The sequence below is a fragment of the Antedon mediterranea genome, chromosome 5 (genome assembly GCF_964355755.1).
Source record: "Antedon mediterranea chromosome 5, ecAntMedi1.1, whole genome shotgun sequence".
NCBI lineage: Eukaryota > Metazoa > Echinodermata > Crinoidea > Comatulida > Antedonidae > Antedon > Antedon mediterranea.
The window spans coordinates 11777296-11799223 of NC_092674.1; the positions used below are offsets into that span (position 1 = coordinate 11777296).

General features: G+C 32.0%; 1 protein-coding gene across 2 annotated transcripts in view; it reads right to left on the reverse strand.

The window, feature by feature from the left end:
- LOC140050543 (galactosylceramide sulfotransferase-like) overlaps positions 1-21928 on the reverse strand; it is a 46898-nt gene that overhangs the window by 11744 nt on the left and 13226 nt on the right. Inside the window, exon 4 of one of the 2 annotated variants that reach the window (XM_072095792.1) lies at positions 14514-21312. The exons of the other annotated variant lie outside the window; for it this stretch is intronic. Within the exon in view, the coding sequence (XP_071951893.1) occupies positions 20160-21312 (1153 nt within the window). The 3' untranslated portion in view covers positions 14514-20159. Of the gene's footprint in view, positions 1-14513; positions 21313-21928 lie in introns of those variants that run through there. 2 annotated transcript variants of the gene reach the window in all.

A 21928-nucleotide genomic window follows, 5' to 3' on the forward strand; every position in this document is an offset into this window, starting at 1 on the left:
ATTTTGAGTAAGATAAGTCGAATTGGTTAATTTTCTATAAGTGAGGGAGACATTGTGTTACACCAGATCATACAATTACTAATCAGGAAAATGAATATGTTTGCACCCCTGACCCAAGGGGCATGTTAGGCTGACATTATTTAAACAAAAATAGAAATATCACAAACATTCTAACCACTTTTCAATACATTCCGAGTTAGTCCTCGAAACTCTATATGACTGATCATATACTTTATAATTATGGTACTAAGATATTACATGTTGTGCAATTAATACGTTTCTCTTAGAATTTTGTGCAATTTGTACATTTGTTTTAACATTTTGATTTTTCTTAGTAATAAAGTTTGATTGAAATCAGCCCAATCGTTATAATGAGAAGACTTTTACTCCAATGATCAATCACTAACCCTTATCATTTAAAATTCTCACAAAATATGATCTTGGTTAACATCACTGTGGAAATGATAATGCTATTACCATGGTATTATGTTATCAAGTCAATTATAACTACTACCGAACTCTTTTGAGATGATCTAGGTGAAGCAATTCCGTTTTCGATTTTTTTTCTTTGATTACTATAATTATTTCAATCTTTTAGAATAAACCAAATCACTTAACATACTTGTTGTTATATTTTTAGTATCAGTTCATTGATGATTGAAACAAGAATAAATAATATGCATTATGAACAAGATAACATTTTAACATTACAATTAACATTGTCATTTATATAGCGTCTTTATAATGATCAAAGACCTTTACAATAACCGATCATCTGGTGTATATTATTTATAGGAAAACAGTGTGTTTTTAATTTTTTTGTTAAATGTGTCACTGTGTCACTGTGTCACTAGTAAGAGTAAGATTATTCCACATGTTAGGGCCTAGATTTGAAAACAAACATAAAGTTTAGAAACACACCTAAGACCAGTACGTTTACAATATTGCACTTACTGACTAGCTCACATATTAGACAGGCGCAAGGCCATTTACCACAATTATAAATTAAACCAAAAGTTTACTCTTTGCAAAACTGGCAACCAATGTAATTCCTTCAAAAGGGGACTACTGTAGTATGAGTACTCCATGGTACACCGAATACAAATCTTGCAGAACGATTTTGAAGGTTTTTAATATTAATATTTTCTTTGGACACTCTGGCAATGAGTGAATGGCAGTTAAAACAAAAGAGCAGCATTGAACATCTATTTTTTCTTCCATGTACTTACGAATTTCCATGAAGGTACACCGAGCTCAGTAATATCAAAACGTTCCTCAAAAAGTTTCCGAGCATATTTGATAGAATTGATGATGATGAATTAACATGTGTAATGCAAATGATTAATCTAGAAAAAAAGAAAGCTTACCTTGTGGGAGACTATAACATAAACTTACTCCAACAATCTACCGACAACACTATCCAATCACACTTAGACACAATATTTTCTCAGTCATTTCAGCCAATCATAAAAAGTCCTACTAGAATATCCGATAATTGTGCTTCAATAATTGATAACATTTATTGCAACATCGATTCTTTTACTACGTCCCTTAAAAGTGGAATACTTATTACTGATATTTCTGATCACTTCCCAATATTCTGTGTAGATACTTTGGAAAAACATAATAAGCAATATCCTTGATTTGTATACAAACGACAATACTCTCCTCAACAAACGGAGTATTTTTTGCAAGAATTACAAAGTAATCAGTGGAATGATGTGCTATTCTCAAATAATGCGAATGTTGCTTATCAAAATTTTACAAACACTTTAAATAAAACAATTGATAATTGTTTCCCTTTAAAACGAATTAGAAATAAGGCGAACAAGTTAAAATCTCCTTGGATCACAGCTGAAATTGCCAGAGCTATCTCTCAAAAACATAAATTATATAAAAAGTACAAACAAAATAACACCACTACTAATAAAAGTACGTACATAAATTTTAGAAACAAGTTAACCACTACTATTAGAAATCGGAAAAAAGAATATTATATGGTCCAGTTTGAACGAAATAAACAAGATATTAAAAAAACGTGGACAATCCTAAATGATATAATGGGTAGGAAAAAGACTACCAATTTGCCTACAAAAATAAAATTGGGTACTGAGACTTTCTCTGATAATGATGAGAAAGCTGATGCATTCAACTCTTTTTTTATTAATATTGGAGAAAAACTAAATAATAAATTTAGGCATGAACCTCAAAATGAAGAAATCACCCACAGAACTTTCTTAAAGGGAAATTTTACCTCTTCAATGTTTTTTAAGCCTGTTACTGAACATGAACTTAACCACTATATTAAAAACACAAAGAATACTTCTCCTGGCCATGATGGTATAAGTGCCCAACTCATAAAATCTGCTTCCCCGTTTATTTTAAAACCTTTATTGCATATTATTAATACGTCATTATCATCGGGCTGTGTCCCGGCTGATATAAAAATTGCTAAAGTTATCCCGGTATTTAAGAATGGTGACATCTCCGATATAAATAATTATCGGCCTATTTCCATTTTACCCTTTTTTTCCAAAATATTTGAGAGGATTGTGTATGATCAAACGATTTGTTACCTCTCAAAATATAACGTACTGAGTAAAACACAGTATGGATTTAGACAACACCATTCAACTAGTCATGCTTTAATACAATCGATTGAAAAAATCACAAACGCTATTGAGAATAAAGAGTTCACACTAGGAGTTTTCCTTGATTTATCAAAAGCGTTTGATACAATCGATCATGATATATTATTAGATAAGTTAAGATTTTATGGTATAAGAGGAGTTCCGCTAAACTGGTTCTCAAACTATCTTAAAAAAAGACTACAATACACATTAATTGTTAATACTGCATCTAGTAAAATGACAGTAAACACTGGAGTTCCTCAGGGATCCATATTGGGTCCATTATTATTTCTTATATTCATTAATGATATTAGTCTAGCATGTAACCATGTAGACATGATTATGTATGCAGATGACACAAATGTGTTTTATAGTCACAATGATGTTACTCAAGCTTTTGATACAATGAACCAGGAGTTATCTATACTTTCGGACTGGTTTATTGCTAACAAATTAACGCTAAATGTAAACAAATCAAAATATGTTATATTTAAGGCTAGAAATAAGTCAGCTGACACTACCTCACTAGAATTGAGGATGGGAAATGAATGTATAGTAAAAGCTACTGAAGTTAAATTTCTAGGCTTATTTCTGGATGAAACTTTATCGTTTAATTTTCATGTAAATGAGGTAGCAAACAGTATTTCTAGAATAATTGGTGTCTTAAACAAAGTGAAGTCTATGTTATCAAGTAAAATCTTGTTAACGGTATACAATGCACTTATATTACCTAGAATAACGTATGCTATCACAGTATGGGGTGCTACTTCTGCTACAAACTTAAACCGTATACATATTCTCCAGAAAAAAGCACTTAGAAATATTTGTCATGTTCATTTTATGCATCCTTCTCATCCACTTTTTATTTCAACCCAAACATTAAATATTTTTGACCTTTATACGAAACACACTGCTATATTTATGTATCAATATAAACATAATCTATTACCTGAATCATTTAATAACTTATTTAGTACATCTGCCTCATTCCATAATTACTCAACTAGAAACAGGTCAAACTACTGTCCACAACTAAAACGCACCAAAGTCGGACAGCAATGTATTTCCTACCAAGGAACACATATTTGGAACAATTTAACAGACTATATAAAACAATCCCCCACTTTAAGTTTGTTTAAACAGAGATTAAAGCAATATTATAACAATAGAAATATTTAAGTTAAGTAAATCACATTATGTTATTTTGGTTTGTTCTTTTTGTTTGTACTAATTGTTTGATCTTTTTGTTAGGGTTACATGCTTAAAGCACTTGTGCTTATTTTGTATCCCATTCCATTATCTTATTATTTGTATTGTATTTGTATATGTTTTTATTTTGATTATGGAATAAAAATGTCGATGAATTGAATTGAATTGTTTCATTGCAGGACCATATTGAAAAAACAGATATTTTGTGATCTTTTATTTTCTGAATTATGTTATCCTGCCTAAATATGTTTTAATAAATAAATAAATAATAGTCAACATCCGGATGTAATTTTCCATATATTACGAAAGGTTACGCAAAATAAAAGACATTGTCCTGTATGACTATACAGAGCTAAACAGATAAACACGTATGTATTAATCATAAATGAACTAAATGAATGCAACATCGCGACAGGAGAGTCTTGGGTTAATGCGCTCATCGGTTTCGGGATATTGTTGAACATCCACGATAATTAACGTCAATTCTTAGAAATGAACGCACAGTCACCCCTGGTCTGGTGTATTCTGTGGCTAATATTGCGGATAATACAATGGTTAAATGTCTGTTATTAGTCGCGTACAAACGTAACTCTATAGCTTACTATGTCAGTCAGAATTGGTCGGTCGGTCGGTAAAAACCAACTAAAATTTGCGCACGCGACTGGGCCAGCCATATATATGGCCTTGTTATTGATGATTAAAGGTACAGCTATTTTGTGTTCATAAAATTTGAATAATTTTTATTCTTTCTAATTTCATAACTCTACATTTAATGACACATGTATAATACTATCTCACAGTCAAGATTATTATAATGTATACAGATTACTTGATTGTACGTTTCTGGTAATGTTCAACATAAAACTCGAAGAAAACTTTTTTTGGCGCACTATAAAATCAAATTCGAGAAGGCCTACAATATGCGTAGTAACACATTAATGAAACAAATAGAACAACTTTTGATATTGAACACCATATTTTATTTTTATACTTATTTCCCTTTAAAGGTATATTATCCCCATGAAAAAATAAATGTTTTTGTTGAATATGCCATTTTAATGGCGCGTAATAGGTATTCACTTTGACCAAAAATCCATTGGATCGAAAAAAAAAAACCGCCAAAAAATTGTCATATTGACTGGAAGTCAATGGGTTTTTCGTTGAATGTAATCGTTTATTTATCGTTTTATAAGTGCAAACATTCTTTCTTTTTATTGTTTTTTTCCTACGGAAGTGAATAACTTGATAAAACCGCGGAATGGCCCATTCAAACTTTTTTAGATTAATCTTAATTGTTCATGTTTTTGGGGCCAATACATATTTAATATGTCATGCAAAAGATTGTTCAAGGGTCATGGAATTTTGGCTAGAAATTATTGTATGAACCCTGTATTACATAAAATACGGCAACCTAGATCATGCAATAGTATATTGCTTAAAAATATATCTACTGTACAACAATTACAAAATCTTATCTGATAATTCAATAAGTGACGATTATCTTTCGCAGAAATAACTTACTAAATGTCATAATGTTGATCGTCAACAAAAAAATGAAGTTTCATTTTATGTAGGCCCAATTTTGTAGTTAAGGAATTTAGTCATAGGCGTACCATTTGAAACTGTTTTCTAACATCGGATGTTTATTATTTTGCATTAGGCCTAATTTATTTTACTATTAGTATTTTTATATTTCAATTATCTGGTTGATAGTTGGTAGAGTAACTACAAATGAGGAGGATATATTTTTTCTAAGCCGGATCGAAGCTAACTTATTATAATCAGTAACAATCGTAACAGCAACGTTATATTTTATTATAGATTCTTTCATTCAGGCCTAAATTGCTATTTGACAAAGTTTAAACATTTTAAACAGTTATTGTACTTGCGTCACTGTTTAATAAACACTGATTGTTATTAAATGCTTTTTAACTGCGTATTACTGACTGTCTACTCCCTGTCTTCAATTATTAACCACAAATCAACAATATGTACGAAGCAATATGTAAAGAATTAAAACTGTATATACTCGATGATAAAAGGTAAGTTTTACTATCTTGACATTGCGCTTATCTATCAGGAACATCAGATGCAATATCAATTTGTGTTTATTGTGATTGGAATTATAATTTTATGCGACGAACACGAAACAAATCGTTCCCTCAAGACAGTGTTCAGTTATAAGAATAACATATTAATATTAAATCTACTTATATGATGTAATGCTGTAAAAGGTAATACTCGTGGCTGTAAAATCATAATTGTTAACTTCGTCTATTCGTCCGAAATTGTTCTATATTTTCATTATCAAAATCGTTTTCTCCATATACTTTAGTCTGGCTAGCATTTTTATCAAAATTATTATTTGACAAAGCAAATATTAATGTTTATAATAACATTTGGAAAAGAAAATCTTGTAATAGTTTTGGAAAAACAAATAGCAGGGGTGTATCCATTCTATTTAAGCCAGGCTTAGATTTAGAAGATTTGAACATAAAATATGTTGACGCAGAATTCAGAATACTTATTGTAAGCTTTAAACACAAAAGTACTGTTTTAAATTTAATTAATGTTTATACACAAAACAATTATAAAGAAAAAATTTTATTTTTCACAAAGCTTGAGAAGAAAATAAATTCTTTATGCAATGTAAAAAATCAGTATATAGTAATGGGAGGAGATATGAACTGCATATTAGAACGTACTATTGACCAAAAAAACAGTGCAAATAATTTTGACAATTCACCAATTGTATTAAAAAATTGTATGTATAAACACAACCTCATAGATATAGGGATAAATAATAATATTGGTAAATCTCAATATACATGGAGACGGAAAAATGTTTATAGAAGGCTAGATTTTTGGTGCATTTCAAACTCCATGTGCAAAAATGGTGAAATAGTTAGCACTGATATCAGACCACCTGCTATTTGTTCTTACCATCTAGCAATATCACTTAAAATTCAGACAAATCAAGAAAAAAAGGGTCCTGGAATATGGAAACTTAATAATAGCTTATTAAATGATAAAGAATATGTTAATCAAATTACTAAGATAATAACAATTTAAAAAAAATCATTATGATTTAAAGCTCAGGTACAGGCATGAATTTTAAATATAATATCGGGTTAATTGTACATAAATCAAATATTTGTAACAGAAATCAAGATGAAAAACCATGAATTTCCCCTAATATGGTCAAATACAAAATTTTGCAAAATTCTGACAAAAAAACCAGGAAGACTTTTTTTCAGTAGTTAGGTAGTTAACATAATGTAATAACATGTCTGGTGACTCCCTAGAAGGTGAAAAAAGATGGTGGATATACGGTGGATAATTTTTGCTATAGCATGAAAATAAAATTCTGAAGTTGAATAAAAATACCAGAAATGTAAAATTCAAGTTATATTACCTATATTTAGTCATCTGATAACATTTTTTACCACACCGTTTATTTTTCATAGCTTTTTGAAATGCCTCTCTATTTTCAAAATTTGTGTACAAAAGAATAGAGATTTTACTGTGTAATTTTAACTATCCCCCCACTGATATGAAAGTGCTAATTTTCAAAAAGCTCCTGTAACACAAATAAAATCCCTAAAATTATGAAACATGGGGAAACTATAGATCGATAATTATTGGAATGTATGATCAATAGAAATTTTTTGCCCGCACCTGGCCTTTAAGTCCAGAATTACTTTGGGAGCACTTGAAAGTAAAAATAAAAGAGTTCTCAAGCAGATACGGAGCAAAAACAAAGCATTTGAGAAATAGGGATAAAGAAAAATTGTTAAAATGAAATTTCAGACCTGACAAACAAACTAGAAACTAATTATGATGAGAAAACAGAGAGAATTTTAATTAATAAAGCAAAAGACATAGAGGATCGACATATATACATTAGAAGCAAAGGGTGCTCAAATAAGATCAAGAATAGAATGGTTTGAAAAGAGTGAAAAAATACAATTTTTTTTATAGGTCTAGAAAAAAATAAAGCTAAAAAAAAAATGTATCACGGCAGTCCTAAAAAATAATGGTAAATACACTACCAATACTGATGAAATTGTTCGTGAACAAGTACATTATTTTAAAAATTTATACAAAAAGAAAAACTCAAATGAATCACCTGAAACTTTAACTTCAGATATTCTAAATTATCTTAATAAAACTAAGGTCAAAGTATTATCTGAAGAACAAAACAAGAAATGTGAAGGGACTATAAAAATAGAAGAATGTAAAAATGCCTTATATAAAATGAGACTTAATAAGGCTCCAGGCAGTGATGGCTTGTCATTAGAATTTTACCAAACATTTTGGAATTCCATTGACTCATTAGTTTGTGATGCCTTTAATTTTTCATTTAATAATAGACAACTGTCAAATTCTCAAAGGAGAGGAGTAGTCTCCTTACTGTACAAAAATGGTAAAAAAGAAGACTTAAAAAATTGGAGACCAATAACTCTTCTTAATATAGATTACATGATTATGGCAAATGACATAATAAACACTGATCAAAAAGGTTATATTAAAGAAAGGTTTGCCGGTGAAAATATAAGGCTTGTTAAAGATGTACTAGAATACACAAATAAATTTAATAAAGAAGGTGCTATAATATTTTTAGATTTTGCTAAAGCGTTTGACAAAATAGATAGAATGTTTTTAATCAAATCACTGAAAAGATTTGGTTTTGGTCAGGATCTAATACAATGGGTTAAGACTTTTTATTTCAATACTGAGTCAGTTACTACAATTAATGGATGGGTATCAGGAAGTTTTAAGATGAATAATGGTATTAGACAAGGATGCCCTCTTTCGGCATTACTTTTCTGATAGCTGTAGAGCCAATGGCTATCAATATAAGAAACATTATTCATTGTAAAGGTATTATACTGCCTGGCCTTCGAAAGGGTATAATGATGAACAGGAAGTAAAAATTGCTCAGTTAGCAGACGATACTATAATTTTTGTTAGGGATGAAATGAGTATTGAAGCTTGTTTAAATACAGTAGACTTGTTTTGTAAGGTTGCAGGAAAGTCACTTAACAAAATGAAAACAAACGGTATGTGGATAGGATCTTCAAAAAACAACGTTCATAAACCTTTTGCAATACAATGGGTTGATGAGCCTGTCAAATTCTTAGGTGTTTTTGTTGGTTATGATAAAACAAAATGCCACAAAAAAAACTGGGTTGAAAAGGACAAAAAGTTAACAGTATTATTTTTAAGTTCATTTGGAATGGAAAAGAAGAAAAAATAAAAAGAGATATTATGTTTCAAGAAATTAAACACGGAGGTATAAAACTAACTGATTTTAATGTAGTTGTAAAATCATTAAAATTAAACTGAATAAAACGGTTACTTAGCCCTGATCCAGGAAAGTGGAAGTGTATTCCATTATTCTATAAAGAAATTATATCAATGTGTACATAATATAATAATTGTTTTTACACTGAACCACAAGGTATAGATGAAATTAATAAACAGATTTTGTGGGGCAACAAATATATTGTGCTAAACAATAAATCTTTATATAATCAAAACTGAATTGATTCTGGAATTACACAAATTAGTGATATTGTTAATGAAAACACTTTAAAGTCTTCACAAGAAATTGTTGATAAACTTAAGACATCAAAAAACTGGATTGTTGAATATTTTTGTTTAAAACAAGCAATTCCCAGACATTTGAAAAACAAACTTTTTAATGTTAAAGATAATATTCAGGAAATAGAAGTGGAAAAATATGATTTATATGGCAAAAACGCTTCAGTAAAAACTTTTTACAAACAATTTTTGGTGAATAAATCCAGTGAACCAAATGTTCAAACGAAATGGGAAAGAGATCTTAATTTAGAATTTTTAGATTGGAATACAATATGGCATAGAAAATTCTATTGTATGAAGCACATAAGTAAAATTGTACAATTTAATTTTAAATTGTTGCATAGAATTTTATGTTGTAAAAAGAAACTTAAGTTTTGGAAGATCTATGATTCAGATAGGTGTGACAGATGTAAAATAGAAATAGAAGATGAAAGGCACATGCTAATTAACTGTGAAAAAATGCATCCTTTTGGTATAATTTTAACAACATGTTAAACTCTTGTAACAAAGAAAATCAGGCATTTGTTGATTATTCTTGTTTTGAATATATTATTCTTGGTGTAGCCAATAATATTGTAAATGAGTTGTTATCAATTTTTACTTTTTGTATTTACAAGGCAAGTGTTCTTTTTCGAACAGAAAATAAAATTGTAAATGCATGGTTTTTATTCACTAAAGAAATAAAAACGTTAAGAAAAATTGAATATGCAATTGATAATCTTGCGGCTAGAAAGAAATGGGAAAAATTAGATCATAATCGTCTAGAATGTTGTCTAAATAGATGAACAGTCAAATGTAAAATTATGAAACGATTGAAAAAATAAGGTATGCTATGAGAATGACACAAAAGATGCATAATGCATATGTAGTATGTATATATATTTATATACAGTATATATGTTTAGGAGTATGTATTCATAGCCAAAGTTGTGATATCAATTAGTGGCTAGGTACAATATTATTTATCTGTAATATAAATATACAACGTAAATTATATCTTATGAGTATAGAGTTATTAAAGGATATAGGCTATGTAAACTAAATGCATAAAAAATAATAAATAAAGGAGTATTAAACAATGTTAAAGTATTTATGAAATAAATATGTAATAGGAGAAGAATACAAACAAAGATTATATACTGTATAGATAATACAGAAAGTTTTTAAAAATAAGACATGTTGATAAATTATCTTATGAGTTAACATAAACATTTTGAAAAAAAATTCAAGCAGAAAATATATGTATGATGATACAAACATAATTTTTTTTAATCAAATTATGTTTATGCTATAAAATATGTAAATGGAATAACATTAGTAGAAATGTATGTTGAACATAAAGTATGTATTTAGTTGAAAAATAAATTATGTATTTAGTTGGAAAATAAATTATGAATTAAAAAAAAAAGAAGATAAATACTCTAAACATAATATGTTTAACTGTAAATAAACAAAAAAAGTTAAGTGTTAAAAGATAATAATGAAAAAGATGAACTCAAAAAGAACTGTACTGTAAAATTATTATATTATGTATTTATGGAATAAAAGTGGGATGAACCCACGTAAGACAAAACAAAAATTATCATTATTATTTTTGGTTTATTCATCAATATCAGAACCGTTATAATTATTGTCAACATTATTATCATAAGATCGGGGTGGGGAAGGCCCGGCTGCCCTCGACATTTTCAAAGGAAAATAATGTACAGAATATACCATTAGATGAAGGTCAGAACATTATCTTCAATAACATCTCTCTATTCTGCCATTGACTATTCATCCTTCACAAACTTGGTCAACAATTTGATAAAAGTTTAATCGGCCTCTACCGAGACGATGGTTTGACGACATTCAAGAATGTGTCATCCCGTAAAATTATTGAGATAAAAGCAGAGTTATATAAGATATTCAGTAATTTCGGATTAAAGATAACTACGGAATTGAGTAAGCAATCCGTAAACTACTTGGACGTAACTTTTAATTTGCAGACTGGAAAATACCAACCATATAGAAAACCAGGCAACCCACTCATTTACATAAACATAGCCTCTAACCACCCTCCTGCGATATTAAAGCAGATCCCGGCAGGAGTTAATAAGCGTATAAGTCAATTATCAAGCGACGAAGAAACATTCGAAAACACCAAGTAACTATACAGCGAAGCACTTCGAACAAGCGGACACAAAGATAACTTATTCTACACCCACCACTCCGCATCCGGTATAAGAAGAAACAGAGGGAGAAACATAATATGGTTCAACCCACCATTCAGTACGAACATTAAGACAAAATGTCGCATGAACCTTTTTACAATTAATTAAAAAACATTTTCCCAATGGACACGTATTACATAAAATATTTAACAAGAACAATGTTAAAGTAAGCTATAGTTGTATGCCATGTGTAAAAAATGTAATTAACAAGCATAACCACAATGTACTGAATACAGAATGAGAAAGTGCGTGCAATTGCCGCAACAAACCCGAATGCCCCTTAAATGGTTCATGCCTAGCATCTGAAATTGTCTACTCCACCGACGTCATAAACAATAACGAAACTAAGACATATATTGTATGACGGGTGGGCAGTTTAAAACTAGGTTTAACAATCACAAGAAATCTTTCAAAAAAGAAACGTACAGTAAAGAATCCGAGCTCTCAAAGTACGTATGGTCTTGGAAAAGTAATGACGTAATCTATATATAAATTTACGTAAGGGCAAAATTCGGTAAATCGCGCCTTACTTCTAGAATTTTTACTCGATGGTATATAAAGTTGGTTCGTACTTTCGGTACTGATTTTAACCACCTGATGTAACCCTGTTTACTAATTAAATTAAGTTAGATAATTAGTTATTGACGATTAAAACGAATTTAGGTTCAACGATTTGCCCCAAATAGGGGTGTTTTCCGATCGTGGTATACACTGTCTAATGGATGTCCATCTTGAAAAATACCCGCCACAAAAATGCGAGGAGGCTTCGCATTTTCCTATCTCCTCCTACGATAATTGTTTTTAATAGCTGAAAACCGGTTGAACAGTTCGAGTACAGCATCATAATGTTGAAGACAGGCCGATTTTCTTTAAAAAATACTATTTTGATACATTTAATATACGTTTTTACAAATGTATTGATTTGTGATGAATGGAACATTCCAAATTATTTGGTTTAACCATACAGGTATAGATTTAGATTTATGGGCCCCCTTGGAGAATAAACATAAGTATTGCAATCTATATATAAATTATGGTTAATTCTGACATAGGCGAGCACAATGCAAAAACTTCTCTACAAATCTCCGCCTTGGATACCTACCTTATCTATCCGAGATGTACCGCGAAACGTAGATTTGATAACATTAGTGTGCACGCCGACGCTATTATTCCATATTTCTATCTTATGAAGATATTATAAAGAGTTTTTTAACAACATTTATGATTTCAACATTGGATTTTCCTCTCAATTTCTATTCTTCCCGGTCAAAGTAATTTCCGGGTTTAAGATAAGTTCACCTTAGTTTCAAATATTTTCTCTCTTTTATACACAAGGGAGCAGTTAAAATAATAGATTTGACCCTAAAGGTGACTGGAAACAGGCACTTTCCATCAATCAATACAGTGTCCCTTTGGAAGACGAAAAAAAAATTGGCCATTAATCATAGCCATTTCAGTTTTTTGTTTATTTTAAAACATACCACACGTGTGTGAAGGTACAGTAGTTAAATAATAGGAATTATACTGCAAATTAATAAAGATCAAATTAAATATACGCCATAAAGAATCAGAATATATTGTGGGGAATAGTATTATAAAATTACATAGGGAGATTTGATAAGACATTTTTCGAGTGAAATCCCGATAGCTGAGTTTTATTGAGTAAGCTTGCAGGAATAACTGTAGGCTATCTTCCTGTGTCCCGTTAGGACCGAGATGTCTGCCCATGTTGCAAGCCGTAATGTCTTCTTTCTTGGGCCCACTCTGTCACGGCAGTTAGTTTCAAAAGATGATTAAATTAAATAATGTATTAATAATTATTAGGATGGTATTCATTTGAATAAACGCCTCTCCAATAAAACATCACTTTGAATAATAACCCCCCCCCCCCACAACCCAACTATCTAATAAACGTCCATCCACATATTTATAATAACACAATTATACTATTTGTAGTAGAATTCACCGCACTGTTATCTGCAATTTACCAAGCATTTGTTATTCTTTTTTACCACTTTTCATATCTATGAGAGGATTTCATTTGATTATAAATGCTACCATATTATTAGAACTAAAAAATTTAACATATATCCCTCGAATAAGCACCTCCCTCAAATGACCTCCGCCTCCCCAAAGGGCCCTACCAAACAATAAAAACTATACTTTAAAATGTTATTAATCATCTAAAACACTGTGAAACAAAGTAGTTCAGTTTTACGAATGTCAAGCATTTTCAATAATGGTAACCGACAGAAAATGTATAAGGAGAACATTATCATTCCGAGAACCATCGTCTACACTTCCTAGAGGGGGAGCGAGCGAAGCGAGCTCACCCTCTAGTGCTGTACAATACTGTTAAGGTATTAACCACTTTTGATCGCAATTTGAATCGCCAATTTCTTACTGTGAGTGTTGGTACTGTTAGATGTAATATAAAAATATATACAAATAAACTTTATTACTGTGAGTGTGGGTAGGCCCTACTGTTAGATTATAAACATATAATATACAAATAAATAAACGTTATTACTGACAGTTGCTTCTCAACGTTTGTATTAATTAATAATTTAAAAATATATAAACGTCGTAGTGGTGTATCGTTACATGTACTTTACTATTTCAATTGACTATGACAGAGTTTTAACAAAGTACCGTATTAAATCGTAAATGTTTTACTGTATTTAGTGGTATATTATTTATAGGCCTATAAAACATTAAAAACAATATTTCGTTACTGAGTGGATAAGAATATATTTTAAAATGTTTCCTCTTTGTACCTATCTTCAACCCTCAACCCTTAATGTTACATACAAAACACAAATTGGGTTTGTTTAAATGAGTCCAAATAAAAAAATTTGACTCATTTTGTTTCTCTCTCGGAAGTAATTCTCAGGGTGCTAATTTTGGTTGACTACATAAATCATTGTGTATATTTATTCGTTTCTGTAAACGACAATGTATTATAGTCCTGCGGTACGTACATTTGAAATCTCCATTTTTTTCTCGCTGGAAATACTGTGTATTCGAGAACCATCTGTGGGCACGACCTAAATGGTACGCGAGCGAAGCGAGCGTGCCATCTAGTGTTTACAATTAAATGGAAAGTGATTAAATATTCCTCCACTAAGAACGCCGCTTATGGGCGTTGTAGTCTTTGTCTAGATGAAAAGCTATGTATTCTAAATGCAAACAAAACAAATTTGTTAAACAAAAGGTCTGAACTGATTTAAAAATTTCGTCATAACAAGAAAATGTACATACCACATGACTAAAGCCTTATAACACCTCGAGATACGGTATTGTTATACGGTATTGTTCAGTCTATCTGAAGATCGTTTAACGTGAAACACCGTGTAATAGACGCCCGTGTTTCTATCTAATTCATAAATATACATATATATATAATAAACAAATCAGGCAAAGAACATTAATTCTAAACCGCCCGGTGATATACTGAAATTTAATTAAGTAATTTGAAACGATAAAGATGAGGAAATCTGTGAGAATGAGAAAAAGTCGCCCCAACCGAGACTCGAACTCGGACCGCCTGCTTGATATGCAGATGTTCTAACCATTAGACCACAGGGGCTTTCATGGTATTGTTCGAACTCGATTGGATAGCGACTCTTTAACATTCTCGGCGTGGTACGGCGGAACAGCACTAGTCCTCAGTTGTACGCACGCGCACCAGAGATCAAATTGATAAGCCCTCATCTTACAGTATTTTTATTCCCGAGGCGGGATCTCCGAAGAGATACTTTTTATATATATAAACAAATCAGGCAAAGAACATTAATTCTAAACCGCCCGGTGATGTACTGAAATTTAATTAATTAATTTAAAACGATAAAGATGAGGAAATCTGTGAGAATGAGAAAAATTCGACCCAACCGAGACTCGAACTCGGACCGCCTGCTTGATATGCAGATGTTCTAACCATTAGACCACTGGGGCTTTTATGGTATTGTTCGAACTCAATTGGATAGCGACTCTTTAACATTCTTGGCGTGGTACGGCGGAACAGCACTAGTCCTCAGTTGTACGCATGCGCACCAGAAATCAAATTGATAAGCCCTCATCTTACAGTATTTTTATTCCCGAGGCGGGATCTCCGAAGAGATACTTTTTATATATATAAACAAATCAGGCAAAGAACATTAATTCTAAACCGCCCGGTGATATACTGAAATTTAATTAATTAATTTGAAACGATAAAGATGAGGAAATCTGTGAGAATGAGAAAAATTCGACCCAACCGAGACTCGAACTCAGACCGCCTGCTTGATATGCAGATGTGCTAATCATTAGACCACTGCGGTTTTCATGGTATTGTTTGAACTCGATTGGATAGTGACTCTTTAACATTCTCGGCGTGGTACGGCGGAACAGCACTAGTTCTCAGTTGTACGCACGCGCACCAAAGATCAAATTGATACGCCCTCATCTTACAGTATTTTTATTCCCGAGGCGGGATCTCCGAAGAGATACTTTTTATATATATAAACAAATCAGGCAAAAAAAATTAATTCTAAACCGCCCGGTGATATACTGAAATTTAATTAATTAATTTGAAACGATAAAGATGAGGAAATCTGTGAGAATGAGAAAAAGTCGCCCCAACCGAGACTCGAACTCGGACCGCCTGCTTGATATGCAGATGTCCTAACCATTAGACCACTGGGGCTTTCATGGTATTGTTCGAACTCGATTGGATAGCGACTCTTTAACATTCTTGGCGTGGTACGGCGGAACAGCACTAATACTGTATATATAAAAAAAATCAAGATCAAATAAGTTAAAACTGCCTCAATATAGATTTATTTTTACGACATGTTTCGGGCATAGCCCATCATCAGGTGAAAAGAATTGTAACCAAAGGATAACATATATAAGTCACAACATTACATAATAAAACAAATCAGCCAATCAAAGATGTTAACAAAAAAAGGCATAAAGGCACGCCTCCAAAAGCTATGGGGTACAAAGCAGGAATGGTTGCTTATATAGCAGGAAATTTAAAACAAAGACAAAAGCTTCAAGTGTAAATAATTGTTAATATGTGAAAATTTCTGGCAAAATTAATGTTTAAAGGATCTAAATTGTACATTTATGCCGGTAGGGGCAAGAGTGCCAAGCCTTACAATTATTCTTTCTTCTATAATTCTACGAGATGTCTCAGAACCATTATATACTTTAACACCAGAAATTGTAATATCCGAAAGGGAATGCTTATTATTACAAAAATGGGTGGCTACAGGTAATCCGGGAGTCTTTAGTTTAATAGACCTTAAATGTTCTACAAACCTATCACCTAACCTGCGTTTAGTTTCACCAATATAAAGCATATTACATTTAGTACACGAAATACAATAAACTAGATTTCTAGTGGTGCACGTTATACGATCTGTGATAACATAATTACCAGAAGGTCCTACTATTTGGTTTGAACATGAAACGTAATTACATGTCGAACATCTATTTCTATTACATTTGAATGTTCTAGTTGATTCATTACCTTTGTTTTGTAATTTAGATTTAACTAAAGTGTCTTTAATGCATTAAAGACACTTTAGTTAAATCTAAAGGACTAGGCGATCCACCACCCACCCATGCGAATCTCCGTTTCATGTGCATCCAACGTGATATCAACAAATTGCTGTTCATTGTCAAGCCAAAGTAAAATATGTATACAATTCGTTTTCGAACTGCCTGATCGTGACAAATAAATTATCATCTAATACTATTAATTTAATTCTGCTAAACTAAGAACTAAAGAAACTAACACATTTTAGCAGTATAAATTACGAACGATATACAAAACGGAAAAATATGGACACGTCACTTTGCGAATATATTCCTATGGACAATTTGCATTTTTTGGCTATAACTCTTGAAATCTATGGAGTATTTTCTAAAAAAATGCTTGTGCATTTGCAGAAAAGTATTTAGATTTTTTTTTATATAAAATTATTACCGTATAAACGGTTATTCATCGAGTAAATGACAATTTAAAATCGTCAATTCGACGGTTTTTTTCTGGCAATACCAAAGTTAGCCTGGCAACGTTGTCCGGGAAACAGCGCCGTGTGCAATTATGCTTATCCATATTTTCCGTTCGTGTATTTTGTATATCGTTCGTAATTTATATTGCTAAAATGTGTTAGTTTCTTTAAATTATTTAGTATAAGTGTCAACGCTTTGCGTATCTTTCCAGCAGGCTGTCGATGATTCACAAACTATCGGGCTCTCAATATATACACTATAACACGCTCTATACACTATACTCTTATTATATAACACCTAAATAAATTCCTGTCATTTGATTGGACGAATGTGTGGGTCACATGGCGTGCAATAGTACGCACTATTAAACGATCATTTAATAGTACTTTTTAAAACATTTTTGTGTACGAAAAAAAAAAGGTTTCGCGGATAAAACAAATCTAGTATATATTTTTACTGTAAAATGCAACAGCGCCACCTCTCGTCGTCTCAGATTCGTTTGTAAACACAACCGCGAGATATGCAGCAGTAGATTTTTGTGTACGATTTGGAGATATATATGTACTAATTTCATTCAAAAAGTCATTTAAATTAGCTTTAAATATCGTTTTTAGGATTTTTATTAATTAATGGGAATATCTCTACAAGACGTGGAATCGTTGGAAAAAACATAATTAGCCGGGATTAATTCCAGTTGCCTGTCGAGTTTCAGCCTAGGCCTGTCAATATTAGGCTAGCTGGGCTTAGGCGTTTTAGCCTTGCTAGGCCTAGGATTGTTTGGTCGTTTGTTGACATAATTAACACTAACTGTAGGTGCATTTATAAAGTTCATATAAATAATAATATCTAATATAATTATTAAAAACCAAATGTTACTGTTAATCCATGTGAAACAAGTGTAGGCTTTAGTTGATAAAAATTACCGGCGTTGCCTCGTTGATATAACCTTTCATCATTCACCTAATGTCATTATTTGTACCATTACACTCATAAACATTCATTATTTGTATACTATACTATATACTATATTATACTATACACGCTCTCGATATCATGGTGTGTATAATTATGTGACGTCGTGAATATAGAGGCTCCCGGCGGCCGTTGAAATAGAATATTGCAATGGCGTGAGTAATTTTCGCTAACTAACCAAGGTATCTTAAAATTTCGTTTTTTTCTCAAAATACTATACATTTTGTTTTTATTTGTATGGGCTTGTGTTAATTTGATACATTTAAATAACATGTGTGAATTTCTTGAAAATCGAAAGTTCATTTCAGGTCCATTTTAAGGTGTATTCACAAATGAGTTAAGGGATTCACTTACCTAGGAAAACAGTTAATTTAAGGGTAAAACTTAAGGGTAAAAATAATCATTAATATTCATGAGTTGTCCCATTGTCCAATCACAGAGGATTGAATTCCCCTATGGTCCAATATCCTTCCTCTCTAAACTAATTTGTATATTAAAAAAAAAGTAAGGAGTTGGGGACAGGGAGGATGGAGAGAAAACGGTGTGGACGATGATCAATAAAAAGAAAATGGCAGTCAAAAGAAAATGAATATTAGACCTAGAATAGTAATCAAGAAAAATAGGTCTAGCCTAAATACTACTAACAAACCAACATTCTGTGTAAGCCTAAACCTGTCTGTATTGAGGCATAAGCATCCTAGGCTGATTACTGGTCAGACCAACAGGGGGCCTAGCATCTCTACCTAGCCTACTAGAATTTCTATTACTACGAAATGGGAAGCCATCTTCCACGAAAATAATGGCAGTCAAAACAAAAACAAATAAATGAATATAGGCCTAGACTAGTTTGTATGGTGTGGATCAGTAAAAAAGGTCTAGATGCCACTCAAACCAAACATGAATCCTAGGCTGGTTAGTGGGCAGACCATCAAGGGACATAGCATCTCTACCTAGCCTAGACTGGGGCTATCTAAAAGTAGGCATAGTACTCGTACATACAGAATCGTCAACACAACCAATGTACTGAATAGTAAGGGAACTTTTAAGGTACCTCTGAGGTCCCTTAAAAGTTAAGGGAAAATAGACCAAGTTAAGGGTTTCCCTTAACCTTAAACCCTTTTGGATACCACTTAAGTGAAACCTTTAATATTTTCTTGATTTAAGGAAAATTTCTCACTTAAGTGTGATTGGTGTAGGCCTATTAGGCCACTGGGTCTGGAGTACTCCTGCCCTGGGGGTATGATTTTCTTGTTGGACTGGTTTACCCCTACTTCTACTGACCTTCACTAATTATTATTACAATAACAGGAAATTAAACAATAGGAATTATGAAATATTCCCCGGGAACATAACAGTCTCTCTACTCTGAAGTACCCCTTTTACTACTCTGGCTTCAGCGTATCGGGTAACATTCCATTTGTAGATTAACGTTATTGGGTTACTGTTTGATCATAATTGTATCTTATGTCATGTAGGTTTATAAATTATCACTAGCTTTAATTTGACATGATTCGAAATAAGGATTTTAAAAGAAAGGGTCAAAATCTTTTTCGTCAATTTGTTCCGTCGCTTTGTCTCCTCCTTGGCGTAAAAACACTTTTTTGAACATCCCATTTTTCCGCATACCTAAAAGCTCGCAATCTAAGGACGCCCCCTTTGCTTGGTTATGAAACACTTTATTATTTCTAATATGTGTTTTAACCTCACAAACGTCATTCACCTGTTGCCTCAACTTTCTAAAAAAAACTAAGTCTGATTCAAAGGTTGATCCATATCTTTGTACTTTTTTCCAAAGTGTTTGATTAAAATACGAGTAAAGCATTCTATCTGCAAAATTCCACGCTCGTATCTTCTCTTGTAATTTGTCAGGTAATGCTGTTACGTTTTCACGTCTATTTTTAGCTATATATAGTATATCATTCCAAGACCAACACAGCTCTTTCCTTAGGACAACAAGCGATTCATCAATGTGTTCTAAAACTATAACCATTTCAAACTCGTTGTTCAACAGATCAAGATATCTTTCCACTAGCTGTGTGTCCCCGTGATATGTATGATCTAATCCGAGATCAAACAGTTGATTGTTTCTTGCATAATACCAAGCTCTTCCAGAATTCCCTCGCCAATTGACTTTCCTCAGGTTTTCCCAATAGTGGTCAGGATATTGTAAAAACCTTTTAATGTTTTCATAGTCTGATTCAGTTTTATTTCTTATTAATGCTCTCTTTAATTGGAATTGGTCAAACGCAGACTCGAATTGCCCGGCTGGTTCCCGAATTATTGTTATGTATTTTGTATCAGGGTTCATGAATGAAATGAGTCCTGTTCTGATATAGCGGAGGTGAACAGATGTCAAGTTATACTTATAATTATCGTAGTCACCTTCTTCAACTCCTAATGGGGGGAGAAAACTATGACGAGGAGTATCTTTGTTTAAAACCGTAAAAGAACCTATATGGCCATTAGTAGTTTTATTTTTGTTGAACGCAAATGATAAGTTGTTGCGAAATCCAAATATATTCATGATGTGTCCGATGGTCGTACTACCAGTCTTGTGCGTCTTTATGTAACAAATATTTTTCTTCTTTGGTACACAGCTTGAAACATTGCCAAATGTTCTCCAAAAATCTATTTTGTTACTTTGTAGATTTGTATGATATTCGCCTAATGGTCTATCCCTGTAATATAAATAATACATTATCATTGTTCTTTTACACTTCAGTGAACGTGCACGAAGTTCACACCAACATGGGTCGTAGTTGACGGTCTCGTGGACAGTGAACGTACGACGTAATGACCTTAGGACCAGAGGCTTATCAAACTTGCTTAGCAAAAAAATCGTCTTAACTTTGACTTAAATCCCTGATTTTGCCTTAAGTTAGATTTATAAATATATCTAAGTAAAAATATTTGATTAATTTTGTCTTAAATCTAAAGCGAACAACACCCTGCCTTAAAATGAAAAATTTCGTCTTATCTCATCTCTGCAACAGAAACATTCTTTTTTGACAACGTGAGCGCGCTAGGCCAGAACATTGAACATTCGGAAAGGCTGCGTTTTCCGCTGTACTACGGATGCTAAAATAATGATATCAATCTTCGGTAAGATGGCTAGAAATTGGACGAGCAAAACTAATATTTTCGGGATAGGGTACGACCCATTTGACTAACTTTTACAAAACTGTATCGGCTGCCAAGGGTCGCTGTCATTGATAAAAATAAATAAAAGTTGATTTGATTTAAGTTTAGAGCGAATGATTTTCGTATGTATTTCCGACTGTTTTTCGTATGTAT